Here is a 19,349-nt window from a genome sequence, read left to right on the forward strand (position 1 = left end):
AGAAGAATGCAAATAGACCCATATTTATCACCTTTCACAAATCTCAATTTCAAATGAGTTAAGGACCTTATCATAAGAAGAAAAATCAGAGGACAGCCCTGAACTCATTGGTATGGGAAAAGACTTTCTGTATAGGACACAGATGGCATAGACACTAGAACGACATTTAATAAATGGGACCTCACGAAAGTGAAAATACTCAGTTTGGTAAAGGGCACCATCCTTTGGGCAAAGCAGCAAGCTACAGAATAGGAAACAAACTCTACTAATTACACATCCAGTAGAGCAGCAGTTCTCAACCTGTGGGGACCCCTTTGGGGTTGAATGACCCTTTTGCCTAAGACAGTCCTGCATATCCGTTATTTATGTTACAGTTCATGACAGTATCAAGTATAGTTATGAAGTATCAACAAAGTAACATTATGGTTGGGGGCTACCACAACATGAGGAACTATATTAAAGGGTCACAGCATTGGAAAAGTTGAGAACCACTGCAATAAAGGGTTAGTATATAAAACATATAAAGAACTAAAAGAAAAACCTGGACATCAAGAAAACAAGTAATTCAATTTTAAAATGGGATACAGACAGCAGAGAGTTCTCAAAAGAAGAAACACAAGTAGTTGAGAAATGAAGAAATACTTAACATCCTTACTTATTAGGGAAATGCAAATTAAAACTACTTTTAATTGAATGGCCAAATCAATGACCATCATCAGTAAAACAAATGACAGCTCCTGCTGGAGAGGATGTAGTGAAAGGGAAACACTTATTTATTGCTGGTGGGATTGCAAACTTGTAAAGCCACTATGGAAATCAGCATGGTGGTGCCTTGGGAACCTGGGATGAGATTTACTTTGAGATCCAGCTACACCACTCTTGGTATATACACAAGGGACTAGACATTCAATTTTACATAAACTTGTTCACCCAGCCTAAATGTCCTTCAGTTAACAAATGGGTAATGAAAATGTGCTACATACATTCTACGGAATATTATTCAGCTGAAAGAAAAATGAAATAATGAGCTTTTTAGATAAATGAATAGAACTAGAAAAGATCATATTGAATGAGGCAGCTTAAACCCAGAAAGATGCACGTTCTCTCATTGGAGGTTCCTAGCTCCAAATCTTCAGAAGTGAGTACATAACCTGTATAACCAGTGAATCTTTGCCAGGATAAGGAGCTGGGGACAATAGAGAGGGGAATAGCAGGGTACAAATCATCTGAATAGGGAAATGGGAAAGGGAGCTCCTTAGGGAGAGGGGGGAAGGGTAAATACAGAAGGTGGGGTGGGTAAAGTGAAATACCAGGATATGAGTGAACTGATAGGGCCGTGGGAAAGGAAGGACTCTTTATGGAGAGGGAGGGAAGTAAATGTAGAAGAAGTAGGTAAAATAACAATAAGGATGTCCGAAAAGGCCATGTGGAATCATATTAATTATTTACCTGAAAAATTAATACATGTAATTCTGTGTATAAATATCATTTATAATTTTAATGAACTTTCCTCATATGGGTCAAAGAGTCAAAGGCCACCTAAAAAATACTAGGCATGAGAAATTCTCTTTTGAGTTGTTGGCCAGAGCTATCTAAGACACTCCCAAAATATACAGCCTATTGCTATTTCCCTTCATTGCTCCTAGAGGTGAAAGGTAAGTCCCTGTTGCTGCAGATACCATGCATTTCAGAAATAGGACTCAGAGACCCCTGAGCTGGAACTAACGTGGCTACATCCTTCCTGAGAACTAGCTTTCGTGGAACCAATAGGCATCATGCAAGCTTCTAAATGAGGGGGGCAACCAACAGCCCTACCCAGCTATAACACCTATGAACTACATCAACAACCAGCATGGCACAATAACCCTAAGAGTGCAGTGGTGGTACACATACCTTGGTGGTAACCAACAGCTCTCTGATTGGACTTAAGACCTGTTCAACAAGAGAGAAACCATTCCTGGTACTGGAAAACCAGCTAACTACTACGTGTGTCATGGTTATTAGAGGAAAATCTACAACCACTACTTTACTAAACCAGCATAATCCCTAACAACAAACAATCTATCTGTCCTTAATCATCACAGATAAGTGTAGTCTTAAATCCTCATCAAGGAAATTTCTCTTTGCAACAGATGGAGACCTGTTGCAGGAGCTCCTTCTGCTCCTTCAGCCAGTAGCCTCTGAAATACCAGCCCATCTCAGCGGCTATTGGCTGAAGGAGCGGAAGGAGCTCCTGCAACAGAGACCATTATAGAAAACCATAACTAAAGAAGGAAGGGGAATGAAAAAAAAAATGTATAGCTCAATAAAAACAATTTAAAAAAGAAAACCACAACTAATCAATATACAGAATTGTGGAACCCAGTCCCAATGGATACAGTACAAAACACTCCCACAACCAAAACTTAGGGAACTTGCAAAAGGGGTGGACAGATTGTAAGAGCCAGAGGATTAGGGGGTTTGCTGTGAGACTGTGTCTCCTACTGATGTCAGAAAATATACCCATAATGTCTCACCAACATGACTGCCCAAATGTAAGCTGAACAAGGACAACCGCAGTGAACATGCTGAAGTGGAGAAGGAAAAGCCCATGAGGCCTCAGCCTTACAAAGGACTGTAAGGCAACCAAAGAAAGCTGGAAACAGGAGAGATGTCTTTCCAGGGAAGAGTGTACCAGTTGGCTGTCCAATGCAGAATGGTCAGCCTTGAAGACATACATGCAAGTAACATTAGACAGATTAAGCGTATTTAGGAATATTAAGGCCATATTTGGGGATATATCTGTATATCCACATACAGATGTGCATGCACTAGCAACTGATGAAAGCAAAGGCCATGAGTTTGAGGTATAGTGGGGAGGGGCATATGGGAGGTTTGGAGGGAAGAAAGTAAAAGGAGAAATGTTTCAATTATAATGTCAAAATTTTTTAAAAAGTTAAAAAAAGTCACCTTAAAAGGGTCATTATTATTATTATTACTATTATTTTTACCATGTATGGATTTGGTTTCTTCAAAGCTTTACTAAATTATAATTGACAAATAAAAATTATATACCCTGCACTCGGGAGGCAGAGGCAGCAGGATTGAGTTTGAGGCCAGTCTGGGTCAGACCCTGTCTCAAAAATAGATATATAATATGTTTATTATATATGCCATGTTTCTGATTTTTTTTTTGTTTTATTTTTATTTTATTTTTTATTTTGAGAAAAGGTAGCTCAGGCTTGCTTTGAATTCACTGTGCAATCCAGGCTGGCCTTGACTTTATGGCCATTCTCCAGTCTTAGCCTCCCCAAGAGGTGCTATTATGGGCCTGGCCAAAATAATGTCTTGATATATGTCCACATTGTGATTAACAGATTAACACGCCCAGCACTCTTCATTCTTACTTTTCTTTTGTGTGGTGAAAACCTTTAAGATCTATCATCGTGCCAGAAAGTGGTGGTGCACGCCTTTATTTCCAGCACTCAGGAGGCAGAGGCATGTGGATCTCTGTGAGTTCGAGGCCAGCCTGGTCTACAAGAGCTAGTTCCAGGACAGGTTCCAAAACTACAGAGAAACCCTGACTCCAAAAAACAAAAAACAAACAAACAAAAATATCAATCTGTTGATTTCATTGGTTAAGCAATAAAAAAACTGCTTGGCCCTCATAGGTTAAAACATAGGTGGGAGGAGTAAACAGAGCAGAATGCGGGGAGAAAGAAGCTGAGTAAGGAGTCGCCATGATTCTCCCACTCCAGGCAGACGCAGGTTAAGATCATTCCTGGTAAGCCAGCTCGTGGGCTACACAGATTATAAGAAATGGGCTAGTCCAGGTGCGAGAGTTAGCCGAGAAAAGACTAGATATAATGGGCCAAGCGGTGTTTAAAAGAATACAGTTTCTGTGTAATTATTTCAGGTAAAGCTAGCCGTGTGGGCAGCCGGGTGCCGGGGACACAGCCCCGCCGCTCTTACTACTACACAAAAAAGATCTACCATCGTGATAGTTTTCATATACGCATATTAGAAAGGTAGACTCTATTCACCCTGTCCAATGTCTTAATGTGTTAATCATTTTCATTCTATTCTGTTTCTGCTTTTGAGGTTGGCTTATTTGCTTTTCTATACATGGCTTATTTCTTAACAGTATCCTTCAGGAATTGGATTGACTTCATAGTTTAAAACTATTATAGGTTCTGAGTGTTATGGCACACTCCTGTAATCTCAATACTTGGAAAACCAAGGCAAGAGAACGGCTAAGTTTGATGCCAGTTTGGGTTACATAACGAGTTCAAATCCAGTCTGAACTACATCAAGACCCTGTATCAAGGAAATAAATAGCAAGGGGAAAAAGATTTATAAACGGAAGAGTCATTTGGGCTTATGGTTCCAGAGATACAGGAGTCTACCACCATCATGGTGGGAAGCATGGCAGCAAGCAAGCAGACATGGAGCTGGATCAACAGCTGAGAGCTAACATCTTAATCCACAAATAGGAAGCAGAGAGAGTTAATTTAAATGGCAGGAGTTTTTGAAACTCAAAGCCTTCCCCCAATAATATACTTCCTTTAGCAAGTCACACCTCTTGTCCTCCCCCAGTCCTCCCTGCACAGCCACCAATTGGAAACTGCCACACATGGTATCGTCTGTCTTTCATTTTGTTCATATTTAGTGTGAGTGTTGGGGATAGGGAGATGAAAAGGGATGCGTCATGTTTTGTCGTACGTTTTTACTGACTCTTCCTTGATAACTAATGAAGTTGAGTACTTCTTTCTCTTTTGTTAGGTTTCTGCCTGGCTAAGGGGTGGTCTTGGTTTTCCTATTGGGTCTTCTGCCTTCTTAAATAGTCTTTATGTGGGTTGTATACATATATGCTGAGTTGAAAAAAATTTCTTCCACTCTCTAACTTTGCCCTCTTAGTCTTTAAGTGTTTTCTTTTGATGAATAAACAATCCTTACATTTAATGACATCCAATGTACTTCTCCCTCCTATGATTAGTGCTTTTGTGCCTTTTAAGAAATCTGTCCCTACCCCGGGTTATGAAAGTCCTTTCTTACATTTTTTTCTAATTAGACCTATAATTTGACTAGACATGGGTTTTGCGTGTTATGTGATCCAGGGCATCATGGCTATTTGTTTATTGCGCCCACACAGCTGTTGAGTTGGCCTAGCCACGTTTATTGTGTTCTTCCCTCATAAAATTGCAGTAAATCAATGGCCATGTATTCGTAGGTCTGCTTCTGACCACTGTTTGGTCTGCCGACTTATTTTTCTGTCCCTCTGAGAATACCATGTTGAGTTAGCTGTAAGGTTTGTTAGGTTTTATAGTAAACTCTGTTGTCTGGAAGCTCAGGTCTTCCAGCTCAGTTGTTTTCAAGACAGCCTTGACTATCTTGTGCCTTTTGCGCATTCTATTGATTCTTAATAGTATAAAAATAAGTCTTAATTTTAATAGCAGTTGTTTTGGATTTTTATGAAAATTTCACCATCCCTATTATTCGTAAGGATTTATTATGGCCTATTCGTGATAACTTTTTATCATTTATTCAGAAGTAGAATATACAAGAAAACACACGTGTCTGTATTTGCTTTGTTTTGCAAATATATACAAAAGGAAATCGAATGTCAGTAGGTAGAGGTGGGAAGAAGGTGAGAATGGGAAGTAGTTGAGCATATGGGTCCTGCTGAACCGGGAGGGCTATGCATTGAGGACAGTTGTGCTAAAGTAAGACCTTGTCTCAGAAACCATCCAAGTAGCCAACCAAACAAGACAAACAGAGCAGCCCAACAGCAACATGACCGAACCTGAACTAAAATGACAGATGAAATTCATGGAGCTTTGCCTTTTTGATCAAGTCAGGGTGGAAACTTTTCCTTTCAACTTTTCTAGAGTCAAACAAGGCAATCAGTTATGATTCACAGTGGTCAATATAAAAACAACATTTGCTGTACAGGAGAGTTTTCCCATACTGAGAGCTGAAGGTGCGATTTTTTTTTCCCTGTTGAATTTTAAGGGTGATAACCTGATCCAACAGTACTCTGGATAATATTTGAACATAATTTCAAAACCCTGTGTAGACAGGTCTATTGAATCGACGACACAGTGCACACAGTATGTGTGTTTTTCTGATAGTCTTGACTTGATCCAAAGATAATGGGCTCCTTTTTTATATGAAAAGTAGATATTTACCACTCAAGTCACCATGAATTAACTTATTTGTTGGCAAGAACCTGTGTTTTTCATTTAGGTATGTCTGCATGGTTGGGTAGACAGTGGAGTAGAGGTTCCTTGGGTTTGTGGTATTCTTTATTACTGAATAGTAATCCTTATTGCCAGGCACTGTGATAAATGCTTTTATTTGCATTATGAAACTTAATCCTCAGAACAGTCTCTTGGAATAGGATGTGTGGTTACCATTTCTTCATGAATACAGAAGCGAGGGAAATGTCTTGCCAAAGTCACACTACAAGTAAGAGTGGACTCAGGATTCTGTTTCTTACCATTGGGCCTCACTTCCTGCTATGTTTACATCGCTGAGAAGAACCTATAGTAGGTCAGATTTGTGCTGGAATCAAGCAGCTCAGAGTTTAACTAGAGTAAGTGTTTTCCCTCAGGAAACACTTGTGTAAGTCTGATACGCAGACTTAGATGGATAGGTGAAGAAAAGGAGATTGTACATTGATTTGATTTTGCATGAAATAGAAATTTACATTTCCTTTGGTGTGTGTGTTATTTTTATACTTAAGTAAAGTCACTCTTTGGAGTAACCCTTATTGAGTAGCTTTATGGTGGATATTGTCATTTTTGTTTAAAAATTCTCTTAATACAAAGCAATCAAAAGAAGCCAGAAAATGGAGTGTCCTCTCTCAAAGCCCCTCCCATTCTCTGTTTCAAGCTGGCACTCCTGAAAGATGAGTGAAAATTGTAGAGGCAGCTTTATTATTGTATGATATTTATGCTTTTGTTAGAATCTTGCATTAAGGTTTGCTTGTGGGCCTTGATTTTTAAATGAATGTAGTAATTTATATTTGCAATTTCCCAAGTAAGAGGTAACTACAGGAACACCTCTATACATAGATAGTATTAAAAATGAAATACAAATAAGTTCAAATATTTCACATTTTCTATATTCATTTTCAGGTTGAAGGTTCGGAACAAATGTGGAAAGATGTTCACCTCAGAGATAGGGGTTGTGGAAGAATGGCTGTCAGAATTTAAGGTAATAGCAACTCTTATAAATCAGTAGTTTTATTCTAGACAGAGTTTGTCTGGATTTAAATTTTAGCGTTTTTTATATTTTATGTGACTGGCATGCTAAAGCATTGTGGAAAAAGAATGCTGTACAGTATCATAGTAGGGAGCAATTTATGCACCGTGATCTTTTGTGGAGAATTAATTTCTTTCCCCCAAGTGGCTCCAAAAGCTTATTATCTGTGTATTCTCTTCCTTCCATGTGATAGTGCCATGGCCATGAATGTTGATCACCCCCAGTGATCATCAGTGATGTATCGTCAGAAATGGGGTGGGAAAAAGTGGAGCTGGGCAGAAAGCAGAGGGCAGTAAGATACTGACTTATTCTTCACCAAGGGCTCTGTCTCTAGATGGAGACTTGGGAGCTGTGTTAGGAGAGTACAATCCTTGATTCACTAGTGAAGAAGATAAAGCTTGGTCTTGGCTGCCCCGTGAGCTCTTCTCTGTGGTGGCTAACACTGTGGTCCTTAAATCAGCTAGTTCCTTCTCCTGACCTTGTGGGACTCTTTGTGATCTAAACAGACTTGAAGAGATTGGGCAGCAAATGTCATTTTGATTTTGTCTTGCTGGTTAGGGACAAATTTACAATGTCATAGTGCCAGATTTTGTGGCTTGCTGCAGGGAAGGAGACTGCACAGCAGGCTCAACAGTAACATCAACAAACAGGGGGAGCATTTGGAAGGAAGGTGTTTTGGATGACATTTAGATGAAGTCATGATTTAATAGGCTCAGACAATGGTAGGGCTGTGTGTAATAGGGTTACCGTCTAGTGTAGACTTGAACTCAGAATCCTGCCATCTTGAAAACTATGATGTTAGCATAGATTTGTAGTATGTTCAAACTTCCTGGTCCGAAGCCCTTTATCTGTGATGGAAACCAAGGCTGCTTCTCCGTGTCAGTCAGTTAGACTTTCCAGACAAGAGGCAGATGTGTCATTCTTACTGATACGTGTTCAAGTGACAAAGTTTGGATGATCTGTGATTTTAGACAGGGCTTTTCAGTGAGCAAGAATACAATAATCACTCAAAAAGGAGGTGTTACTACACTCCAGTTGCTAAGTGGCCTGTTAACCCTTTGCTGGCTTTATCTGCTTCTGTTATCCAATCCCCTGTTAACCCTATGCTGGCTTTATCTGCTTCTGTTATCCAATCCTCGTGAATGCTGGATAGACTTTGTTACTTTCTCAGCCCCCTCCCCCCAGACAGGGTTTCTCTGTGTATCTTTGGCTGTCCTGGAACTAGATCTTATAGATCAGGCTGGCTTTGAACTCACAGAGATCCACCTGCCTCTGCCTCTGAGTGCTGGAATTAAAGGTGTGCACCACCACCTCATGGCTACTTTCTTAGTTTTATTGTCACAAATTGAGTATCCTTCTTCGGATTTCCTAATTCATCACGGAGCAGTGTGGGATACTATGAAAGTACACTATACAGCACTTTTTGCAAATTTTAATATTTGAATTAAATTTTGTATGTACTTGCCTTGTGTTAGCTTTGTAAATGATCAGTCAAGGAGTTTTTAAGCCTTTCTTCTGCTTCAGAAGTCTTTATAATATTTTGCCACACACTGTTATGATTTTGGAGTGAGGGCCAGCTGATGGAATTTTTCGGATTTAACTGTTGAGTACCATTTCTTGTAGATCATTCTTATGTCAAATGTGGAAAAGCCAGTTACTGATTCCTTAAGATGGAGCTATACACAGAACACATGTTAAATTGCAGTCATGGGGGAGGGGTAATGATTATGGCAAAAGTTTGAAAATCATGTTGCTTAAGCTGGCTTGATTTATGTCAACTTGATACAAACTATAGTCATCTGAGAGGAAGAAACCTCATTGAGAAAATACCTCCATAAGACTGTGCTGCAGACAAGCCTGTGGAACATTTTCTTAATTAGTGTCTATTGGGGGACGGACCAGTTCATTGTGGGTGGTGCCACCCCTAGGCTGATGGTCCTGGGTTCTATAAGAAAGCAGGCTGAGCAAGCCATGTGGAGCAAGCCTACCTTCAGGTTCCTGCCCTGTTTGAGTTCCTGCCCTGACTTACTTTGGTGATGAACAATGCTGTGAAAGTGTCAGCCAAATAAACCCTTCTTGTGGTGTTTTATTGCACTGATAGAAATCCTGGGACAACATCTATCTGTTAATTCTTTCCCTTCTTGCCACAGTGTTCAGATACCTAGGAAATGCAGTAGCGAGGACAGAGGGCGCAGGGCAGCAGTATTGGCAGTAGTGTGTCCTGGTGTCTGAGGGAATAGAGTACTTACCTGATTAGGAAGAAGGGTTGCAAAGGTGACTTTTACCAGAGCTAGCTGGAAAGGCTGCGGTAGTAGATTAGTGCCATTGAGTAAACAAGTACATATATTAAGAATATGGGGGTTAGATTTTGCTCTGTCTGAGAAAGGCATTGCAAACCTGGAATGGGGCTTGTTGATAGGAAATCAAGGAGTGGAGTTAGACCAGAATTGGAAGACATACGTATGTGTAAAAGACATCTGATACCTTGGAAATGGTTGTGAGCCTCCCAAGTGCATTCTGGGAATCAAACTCAGGTCCCCTGGAAGATTAGCAAGTGCTCTTTACAACTGAACTATCTCTCCAGCCCCTTGCTTTTGTTTTTTGTTTATGCATTTTTAAAGAAAATCCTCTGTTTTTTGAGTAGCACAACTCTGGCAACATTATTGTACTTGACTGAGTGGGCTGAGAGTCAGCAGCCCGTTGAATTCTAGTAGGTGGTTTTCTTGAATAAATCATTACAGCTCAGTGAGTAGCATCAGAAAAGTTGAAGTAGGTGGTCTGTAGAGGTGACTTCAGCTCGATGATGTGCCCTGCACAGTTTGAACTCATTCTTCCACTGTCTGACTCAGCAGCCTCTGAAACCCACAGAGACCATTTGCTCCTGTAAAGCTTTAGCTAAAAATTTACAAGCAAAATAAACACGTGTAAAGTTTTTTCTAGTGAGCTGGGGAGATAGCTCAGGGTAGGGTGGGGGTGGGGAGTAAAGGAACTTGCCATCCAATTTGATGGCCTGCGTTAGATCCCCGGGACCCACAGAGAGGACCAACTTCCACAAGTTGTCCACTGCACCACACATACACACACACTAAATAAATAAAAATAAGTAAATGTAAAAGAAATATTTTACTTGTAGAAAAGCATCCAGTGTCTGCAGTAGGTAATCTCTAGTAGTATTTCCTTGATAGACCAACATAGTAAACTAGAATTTCATGACTATTTACTATTTTCAATGGCTTATTAGTACAAAGAAATTTCAGATTGCTTTGTGTTTTTCTTAATGCTGTGTGTATATTATCTAGACTCCATTTTTTTTCAGTTTTCTCATAGTCACTGAATCTCAGTATGTGGCTCAGTCCACTTCCTGTGTGAAGCCATTGAGGAGGCTGTTCTGTTTATTGATTCTTTACCCGCCCGCAGTTTTGTTCATTCCCTTCACCCAATCCAATCCCTCCTTACATGTTAAAGCCTTTCAACTGGACCTTGGGAGCTCAGACTGTTGCTTTGATGAGGGTCTCTGTCTCTATCTCCATTCGACACCGGATGAAGATTCTATGGTGATATTTGAGATAATCATCAGTGTGATAATGGGGCAAGGACAGTTCAGGCACCCTCTCCTGGGCTGTCCAAGGACCTAGCTGGGGACATCCCTGTGGACACCTGGGATCCTGTCAGAATGGCTAAAATCGAAAACACCAATAATGGCCTTTGCTGGAGAGGATGTGGAGTAAGGGAAACACTCATCCATTGTTGGTGGGAATGCAAACTTGTGCAACCACTTTGGAAGTCAGTGTGGTGGTTTCTCAGGAAATTGGGAATCAGCCTACCTCAGGATTCAGCAATACCACTCTTGGGAATATACCCAAGAGATGCCCAACAATACTATAAAAGCATTTGTTCAGCTATGTTCATAGCAGCATTATTTGTAATAGCCAGAACCTGGAAACAACCTAGATGCCCCTCAATGTAAGAATGGATAAAGAAAGTGTGGAATATACATGCATTAGAGTACTACTCGGAGGTAAAAAACGATGACATCTTGAATTTTGCATGCAAATGAATGGAAATAGAAAACACTATCCTGAGTGAGATAACCCAGACCGAAAAAGATGAATATGGTATGTACTCACTCATTTGTGGACTCTAGCCATAAACAAAGGACATTAAGCCTATAGTTCACAAGCCTAGAGAAGCCAAATAACAAGGTGAACCCAAAGAAAAACATATATATAGATCTTCCTGGAAATTGGAAGCAAACAAGATTGCTGGGCCAAAGTTGTGAGCATGGGGTTGGGGGCAGGGGTGGGGGTGAGGTTGGAGGAAGGGGAGAGGGGGAGCAGGAAGGGAGAAGGGAAGGACTGGCAAGAGCTTGGGGGAGTGGGAGGGTGGAGATGGAGGAAGGGCGGATATAGGAGCAGGGAAGAAGATACCTACATTAAGGGATCCATTTTAGGGCTGGTAAGACACAGTGTGCTTTATACATATCTTCAGGCTTGTTTTACTTAGGAGAATAGAAACCTGACGCTTACTTGATTACCATCCCCTTTTATATAAATTTCTCCAGTACTGGGCTGCTTTTGATTAAATGACAGGAATGGAATGTTGCCTGGAGGCCTTTTGTTACTTGCTTTTAAAATATTGAAGAATGCCCTAATCTCTGCCTTACATAAGCAGTGTGGTGACACTGTTTGTTGTGGTGGTGGCTGCTATTGTTCTGGGAAATGGTGGAAGGTTCCCAAATGGTTCACGCTTCATGCCATGCTGGTAAACAGAACTCTCCTGTTAAATTAGAAAAGCCTGTTCACTTACTTGTCTTCAGGCAAAATATGACCTGTTTTTAAAGACTCTGTCCAAGTGCAGCTGTGATAGTTTTATTTCTCATTCTGTCCCTCTGTGTTCTCTCAGCAGAGGTCTGAATAGGAGGCTTGTGCTGAGTGATGGAGAGAGGATAGGACAGCTTTTCCCTCAAGGAGACCCCAGTAATCAAATAACACTGCTATAAAAAATGGTGCAGTTTAGTTTTATGTGTATACTTTTGCACAATAAAGCTATGTATCCTAGCCACAACCCACATTAAATCATGATTTAATTTGGTTATGGGATATATGAGAAATAGTTTATGTCTGAGATGACTGTTAGGAATATCTTGATGTTATGTCTGCTGCGGGATTAGCACCAACTGAGTGAGTGAGTGAGTGAGTGAGTGAGTGAGTGAAGAAAGGAGTTTGGATGGAAGCAATGATTGGGAGACAGATACTGCTAATGAGCTATGCTCTGAAAGATAAGTTTTTAGTATTGCTAGAATTTCTTTTCAGTTTTATATGCTGCTTTTCACCCACAGTTATATGAGTTACAGCTGAGAGTGTCTCTCTTTCTAGCCCTCTCTCTCCTCTGTAGGCTCCACGTCTGGAGCAGTGATGCTAGAAGTCTGTGACTGTATCTTAAGTGGCATTAGGAAAACTAATTTGTGGTAGTACAGTTCTGTGGTCTCCAGTTCCTGGTGTCTAGGTCGTCTGCCCAACCCATAGTGTAGACTCACCACTGAGAGTCGCATGGAGTATTTGGATCAGGTGGCCTATGGTTTACAGGTTAGAGACATTAGATCCTCTTGTAACAAGAAGCAAGATCATACATAGGTCTAAGGAGATCCATCACTCCTGAAGCTTCGAAGACAGAGCTCTAGTTTTACGTGTTTTTCAGTATTGTTTCTAATCTAAAAATAATATAATTAAAGTGAAGCTTTTTGTTTGTATGTTTTTAAGTGTGTGGCTGCATGCATGTGTTTATGAGTGTGTGCATGTGTGTGTGCTCTTGCACATGTGTGTGGCTGCATGCATGTGTTTATGAGTGTGTGCATGTGTGTGTGCTCTTGCACATGTGTGTGGCTGCATGCATGTGTTATGAGTGTTTGCATGTGTGTGGGTGCTCTTGCCCATGTGCACTTGCATGTGTAGGCCCATGGTTGACGTTGAGTGTCCTCCTTGATTACTCTGCACTTAACCTATTGACACAGGGTCTCTCAGTGGAACACAGAGCCCACCAGTTGGCTAGTCTAGCAAGCCAGCTTTCCCTGGTGATGCCCTGTCTCTGCCTCCAGAGTACTGGGGTTACCATGATGGCCCTTGCTTTTAAGTGGGTTCTGGGGATCCTACTTCTGCTTTCCACGTTTGTGCAGCCCTTTATTTGTGCACTGAGCCATTACCCTATTCCCAGCGGTGAAGTTCCCATAGTGATTCATCTTGTTGCTAATAAGAGAATAAAGTATATTTTTTGGAATTTGTTGTTGAGTTATAATTCATATCACATAAAATCCACTATCTTAAATGAGAATGAAGTATTGGTTTTATTTATTTATTTTTGTTCTTGTTCTATTGATATATTTATAAGATTGCACCAAACACCAGCATGGGATTCCAGAAACTCCATGCCTATTAGACACTCTTTCTCAGTCTCCCTCTCCCACCTCCAGTCTGTGTAATAACCAATAGATAATATTTTCTTTTTATGAATTTGTCTGCTTTAGAACTTCACAAAAATAAAAGGTGTTCTTTTAAATTTGTTTAGACACTCCCAGAAACATCTTTGCCAAATTATGCCACAAATTTGAAAGACAAGAGTTCTTTAGTTTCATCTCTCTATAAAGTTATCCAGGAGCCACAAAGTGAGGTAAGTACTTTACAGTTTGTATTAATATTCAGTTGATTATTTTATTTAATTATGAAATATAGCATATATTATGTAAAGTAAAAAATGTATATGTTTTCAAAACAAGAATAAAATGCCCAAAACTAGAATCCTTACTATATCCCCCAATCCATCTTTCTCAGCACTTCCTTCTCTCTCTGTGTCTCTGACTCCCCATAGCCTTGAGAAATCTAGGTCACTGCATTAATTTTTTTTATTCAGCAAGTATTTTTTTTTAAAGATTTATTTATTTATTATGTATACAACATTCTGCCTCGATATATGCCCACACGCCAGAGGAGGGCGCCAGATCTCAGTACAGATGACTGTGAGCCACCATGTGGTTGCTGGGAATTGAACTCAGGACCTCTGGAAGAGCAGCCAGTGGAGTGCTCTTAACCTCTGAGCCATCTCTCCAGCCCTCAGCAAGTATTTTGTATCTATTATGAGTCATTTCCATGGTGGATATCCGTGGTGGATATTAGAACTCTAAGATCCATGATGGGAGATCTTTATCCTGAGAGAGATAAGCAGAAGAGTCTAAGCAACCATTCTTAATTGAGTCTCTTGATACTGTGGTTATATGTTCCCTCTAAAACTCATCTGAAAGCTTGCCATCATAACAAATATTTACAAAATGGGCTTGGAATATGGTTCAATGGTAGAGCTCTTGGCCTAGCATATACTAGGTTCTGGGTTCAGTTCTCAGCATAAAGAGTGGGAGGAAAGACTGGAACAGTTTTGGGGTTGGTGCTATTCTTAAGGTAAGTGGGCCTTCTTAGCTTTTTTGCCCTTCTGTCATGTTGTGAAGTGGCACATACAGAAAAGAGTCTCTTGGACTTGGACTGCCCAGTCTGCAGAGCTGTGAATGAGTGCATTCTTTATAAATTACCTGGTGTCATAGCAACAACAAAACAAAACAAAAAATAGGCCATGGACAAATACAGGTTTTCTTTTTCTTTTTTCTGTTGTTGTTTTTTTTTTTTTTTTTTTTTTTTTTTTTTTTTTTTTTTTTACCCGAGACAGGGTTTCTCTGTGGTTTTGGAGCCTGTCGTAGAACTAGCTCTTGTAGACCAGGCTGGTCTCGAACTCACAGAGATCCGCCTGCCTCTGACTCCTGAGTGCTGGGATTAAAGGCATGCGCCACCATCGCCCGGCCAAATACAGATTTTCTATGTGGCAAATCAAACAAGCACTCCTAGTGGCAGTGAAGGATCGGGAGGCTGGGGAAGTGTTGTGGATGGCAGTTAAGTCTGGCTAGAGAGTCAGCACTGGGGGACATTGGATGCGAATGAGTTGCGTGATACCTCTTGTTTTTGAGTTTATGAAAGATTCTAATAGGTTGAAAATCTATTTCAGTGTCTCTGTCTCTCTCTCTCCCTCTATGTCTCTCTGCCTTTTTCTTGGCAGGGTCTTATTTTGTAGCTCCGACTTCTGGGAACTTACTATGTAGGCGAGGCTGGCCTCAAACTCATGGAGATCCATCTGCCTTTGCCTCCCAAGCATTGGCATTGCTCTAAATAGATTAGATTACCTCTAATCTATTTACATCAATGGTCCCTTCAAGGGAAAAAAATTTAAAATAAGCCCATCTTCTAATAGAAAACAATTACAGTCATGACATAAAGCACTAAGCCGATGTTGTCTGAATTTCCAGAGGTGTTAGTCATTCATCATTGTCTAATTAATCTTTAAATGAATGTTTAATTTTTATAATAAATGAACTAAAAACAAAATTTATGATTTTAAACTATATTATTGTGTTTGTTCTTGTCTGTTTATCATTATTGAGAATTTGGCTCTGCTCAAGGTTCTTTCTGGAAATGCTTGGTTAAATTCTATAAAAATGTAACACCTGAAACAGTGGGTTGTTAGCTTATCAAATAAATGGTTACTAAGGAGAAGCTTACACTGATTTTCTACAAATATTGACTTCAGCAGTGCATAGAGCAGTGACTGACCCTGATTTTAGGAAGGTTTTGGTTGAGACTTTAGCTTTTGAAAGTACAGATACAGAATGTCAGAAAGCCACAAGGCCTTTAAAAACTCAGAGAACTCCTCTAAAGGGGTGGATGCTGTGGAAAGCCTTGCAGATACCATAGCTTCGTTTAACCCTGTAAATAATTTTAATAAGTTCTTATTCTAGTCACTGTTATACTTATTTTTACTATAATAGTTTTACTGGCTTTTGAATATATTCTGACTTATGTACATAAGACTATGAGACAGCACAAAAGAGAAAAGACTGTCTTCGTTATGTGGCTGCATAATCGTCAACATAATTAATATATCTTAAACAAAAGGGGGAAATGTAGGAATTTAACGGAGTCATTGTATCTGGGGTAAACATCAGAGTGAACAGCTGGTTTCTAGAAGTCCTTTGACCTTGAGAATCCTTGTGGAAGGCAGTGATTGTTTCCTGTGATTTCTAGGTTTGTTTCACTGAAGGGGCCCTGCAGTCATCCCATGACTTTGGTCACAAGATGCCTCAGGCACACACAAGGCTCTTGTATCATTGTGTATTGCAAATGATACATAATGAAGGACTAGAGTCATAGGGGCATGTGATGCTCTCCTTTAGTCAGACATGTAAGTTAAGTTTAGGGACCTTGCTATGAATTATTCCCATTATTTGGAAAAAAAAAACAAAAAAAAAGTTCCTACAAAGGGACCTTTAATATTGAGTTGTGTAACATACTGCAGAGTTCAGTCCTTCATGGATCCATGGACCTTTAAAACAAGACTATACAGTCTGTTGAGTCAGATCAAGGGAGTGTAGAATAGCCCAGATTCTAGTTATTATGCTGTGGAATGTACTGTAAATGAGATGCTAGTGGGTGTAAGGATTTCCTGCAAGCCACAGACTTCATCTGGAAAAATGCAATCCAACAACTATGTTCACCTTGTCTTCTCTTTGCCCCACTGTCTTTCCTCTTCTTTTCTGAGGTGGGGTTTCATGTTGCCTAGGGATCCTTGACTGCAGTCCTCAGCCTCCAAAGAACTCAGGCTGGATTGTTACCATGTCTGGATTGCCCATTTTCTTGAAGGATTTTGCTTTTAAAAATATATATTTCTTTTAATTTTTATATTATAATACAATTACATCATTTCCCTCTCCCCTTCCTCCCTCTAAACCTTCCCATATACACCTCCTTGCTCCTTTTCCAACGTGTAGCCTCTTCTTCTTGTTAATCATTACATACGTGTGTGTGTGTGTGTGTGTGTGTGTGTGTGTGTCGCGTATTTTCCCTAAATACATAAGTACAGCCTGCTCAGTCTTTATAATGTTACTTGTATGCGTGCTTTGGGGACTGACTGTTTGGTATTGAATAACTAATTTGTGTGTTCTTTCCTGAGGAGGACTATCAGAAAACCACAACCAATCAAAATGCAGAATTGTGGAGCACAGTCCTGGTGGCTACAACTATAAAACACTCCTGAACTAAGGCTTAGGGGACATTGTGGAAGAGGGGGCAGAACAAGGAATAGGAGTTTGCCGTGAGGTTGTGTCTCCTACTGATGTCAAAGCTACAGCCATGAGTCTTCCCAACATAACTGCCTAAACATGAGCAGAACAAGGGCACTGACAGACTGCTAGAGTGGAAGGGGAAAGCCCGGGAAACCCCAGCCATACACAACTGAGGTCTGGGTACAAGCTGGGAGTGGTGACTTAGGCTGTTAGCTCAGCACTTGGGAGATGGAGGCAGAAGTATTATGAGTTCAAGACCTGAGCTACATAGCCAGACTTAAAAAAAAAGTGAAAACTTGTCTGAAGTTCTCTTTGTCTTTGATTTAGAATCATTTCACCAAATAAAATAAATATAACTATATATGTTTTTGAACAATTAGACATTACTGATCACTTACTCATTGGCATTTTAAAAGGCTTGAAATATGTTTCTGCCCCTTGGGTTTTGACCAGCTGCTGTGGAAAGAGTTTGTAGGGCCAGTTTCTGTTTAGCTGTTTTAGTTTAGAGCATCCCTTTTATTTGAATAAGGGATTCAGCTCCAACAGGTCAGAGGACCGAGGACTTCTCCATTCACTCTTCAGATCACTCTGGCTATTAATAGTCACCTGGTCTGCTTCATGGGTGGCGTACATGGCACTGCGCTTATGAGGCGCCACACAACCTGGCCTGCACTCTGCTCAGGGCGGCTGCCTACCCCACCCTCCACACCCACCCCACCCCCCGCCGCTTGCTGTGACAGTTTTAAAATGTCCCTCTTGGTTTCTGTTTGTGTTGCTGGTCACTAGGAACAGTATGAGGATGCTCCTCGGCCCATGGCCCTTAGAAGCACCTCTGTAGGACATTCTTCACATAAGCTTGTTTTGCTTTGATTCTCATTAATGTGGGTGAAGATGGCATGTGTCCTGTATTGTTACATTTATAACTTAGTCCTTCAAATGTATTTTGAAGTGCTTCTGAAACGTAACAGTAATTGATTTTAATGGTGTTACTTCCTGCTTGCTTTTTGGAGTAGTTTGTCTTTATTTGGAAATATTTCCAAGGAGTTGATACTGTCTTTTGGTAATTCTGAAATTCAGGATAGACATTGAATCTGTTGGTATTTGAGGCCTGGCAAGTTTATCATTTGGATTTTATGAATGGAATTTTTTCATTATTTAGTTGGCAATTATTTATTGAATTGGCATACTGATAGGCAAGAAAAAAATAGATCAAATTCCTGATCTTATAAAGAGAATTTATGTTTCAGTAGGTGAGATAGAAATGAAGTGGATACTGAATGTTTGGTGGTATTAGTAAAACAGAGGGGGGAAGTATATGGTGAGACTAAGGAAGTGACAGAGTTGAAAACAAAGACAGAGAAAGACACACGGACAGAGAGGGACAGAGAGAGAGAGACAGGGAGTGGGACGGGAATGCATATACACATTTATATTCAAGAACTTACAGTTAGCAGCTTACATGTAGTGTCATTTGCTCAAATGGTGCTTTTTGTTAACTTTAACATATACAATGGCTTAAAAGTATTCTGTAGTTCCAAGTATATAATCAGAGGCTAACCCTGTTCAAGTATTGTCTTGAGCAAGAAAGAAGGGTACTGTTAACTGCCAGTACCTGAATAGTGAGCTTTCGACTTTCTGAGTCCTTTTCTTACTGTATCATCAGGAAATATCTGATAAAAATTTCGTGAACTTGATTCTTTCCTTGCTTAGTTAGGAACATTTCTTAGTTCTGAGAGAACATTTTGTGCCATAGTTCTATATCTGAACATATCTCTTAACACACAGATTTCTTACTTATTAGCGGATGTCGTAAAAGACTCATTGTAACTCAGTTGTTTTAGGACTCAGTATTCTCTTTCATTATTTCCACAGTAATGAGTTCTATGATAACGTTTCCATAGATGTATACAGTATGCTCATCCTAGCCACCCTCTCTATTGCTTTTCTGAATCTC

At 40.1% G+C, this 19,349-nt stretch overlaps 1 protein-coding gene across 3 annotated transcripts in view; it reads left to right on the forward strand.

Annotated features, from left to right (window-relative positions):
• Positions 1-19,349, forward strand: part of Fam126a (family with sequence similarity 126 member A) — a 70,724-nt gene that overhangs the window by 20,787 nt on the left and 30,588 nt on the right. For all 3 annotated transcript variants that reach the window (XM_041640607.1, XM_041640608.1, XM_041640609.1), the window contains exons 2-3: positions 7,119-7,197; positions 13,807-13,908. In XM_041640607.1, coding sequence (XP_041496541.1) covers positions 7,147-7,197; positions 13,807-13,908 — 153 coding nt within the window. In that variant the 5' untranslated portion in view covers positions 7,119-7,146. The remainder of the gene's footprint in view (positions 1-7,118; positions 7,198-13,806; positions 13,909-19,349) is intronic.

This window comes from Microtus oregoni, unplaced genomic scaffold, assembly GCF_018167655.1.
Source record: "Microtus oregoni isolate MIOR12 unplaced genomic scaffold, Mior012 000064F_ref0000363, whole genome shotgun sequence".
NCBI lineage: Eukaryota > Metazoa > Chordata > Mammalia > Rodentia > Cricetidae > Microtus > Microtus oregoni.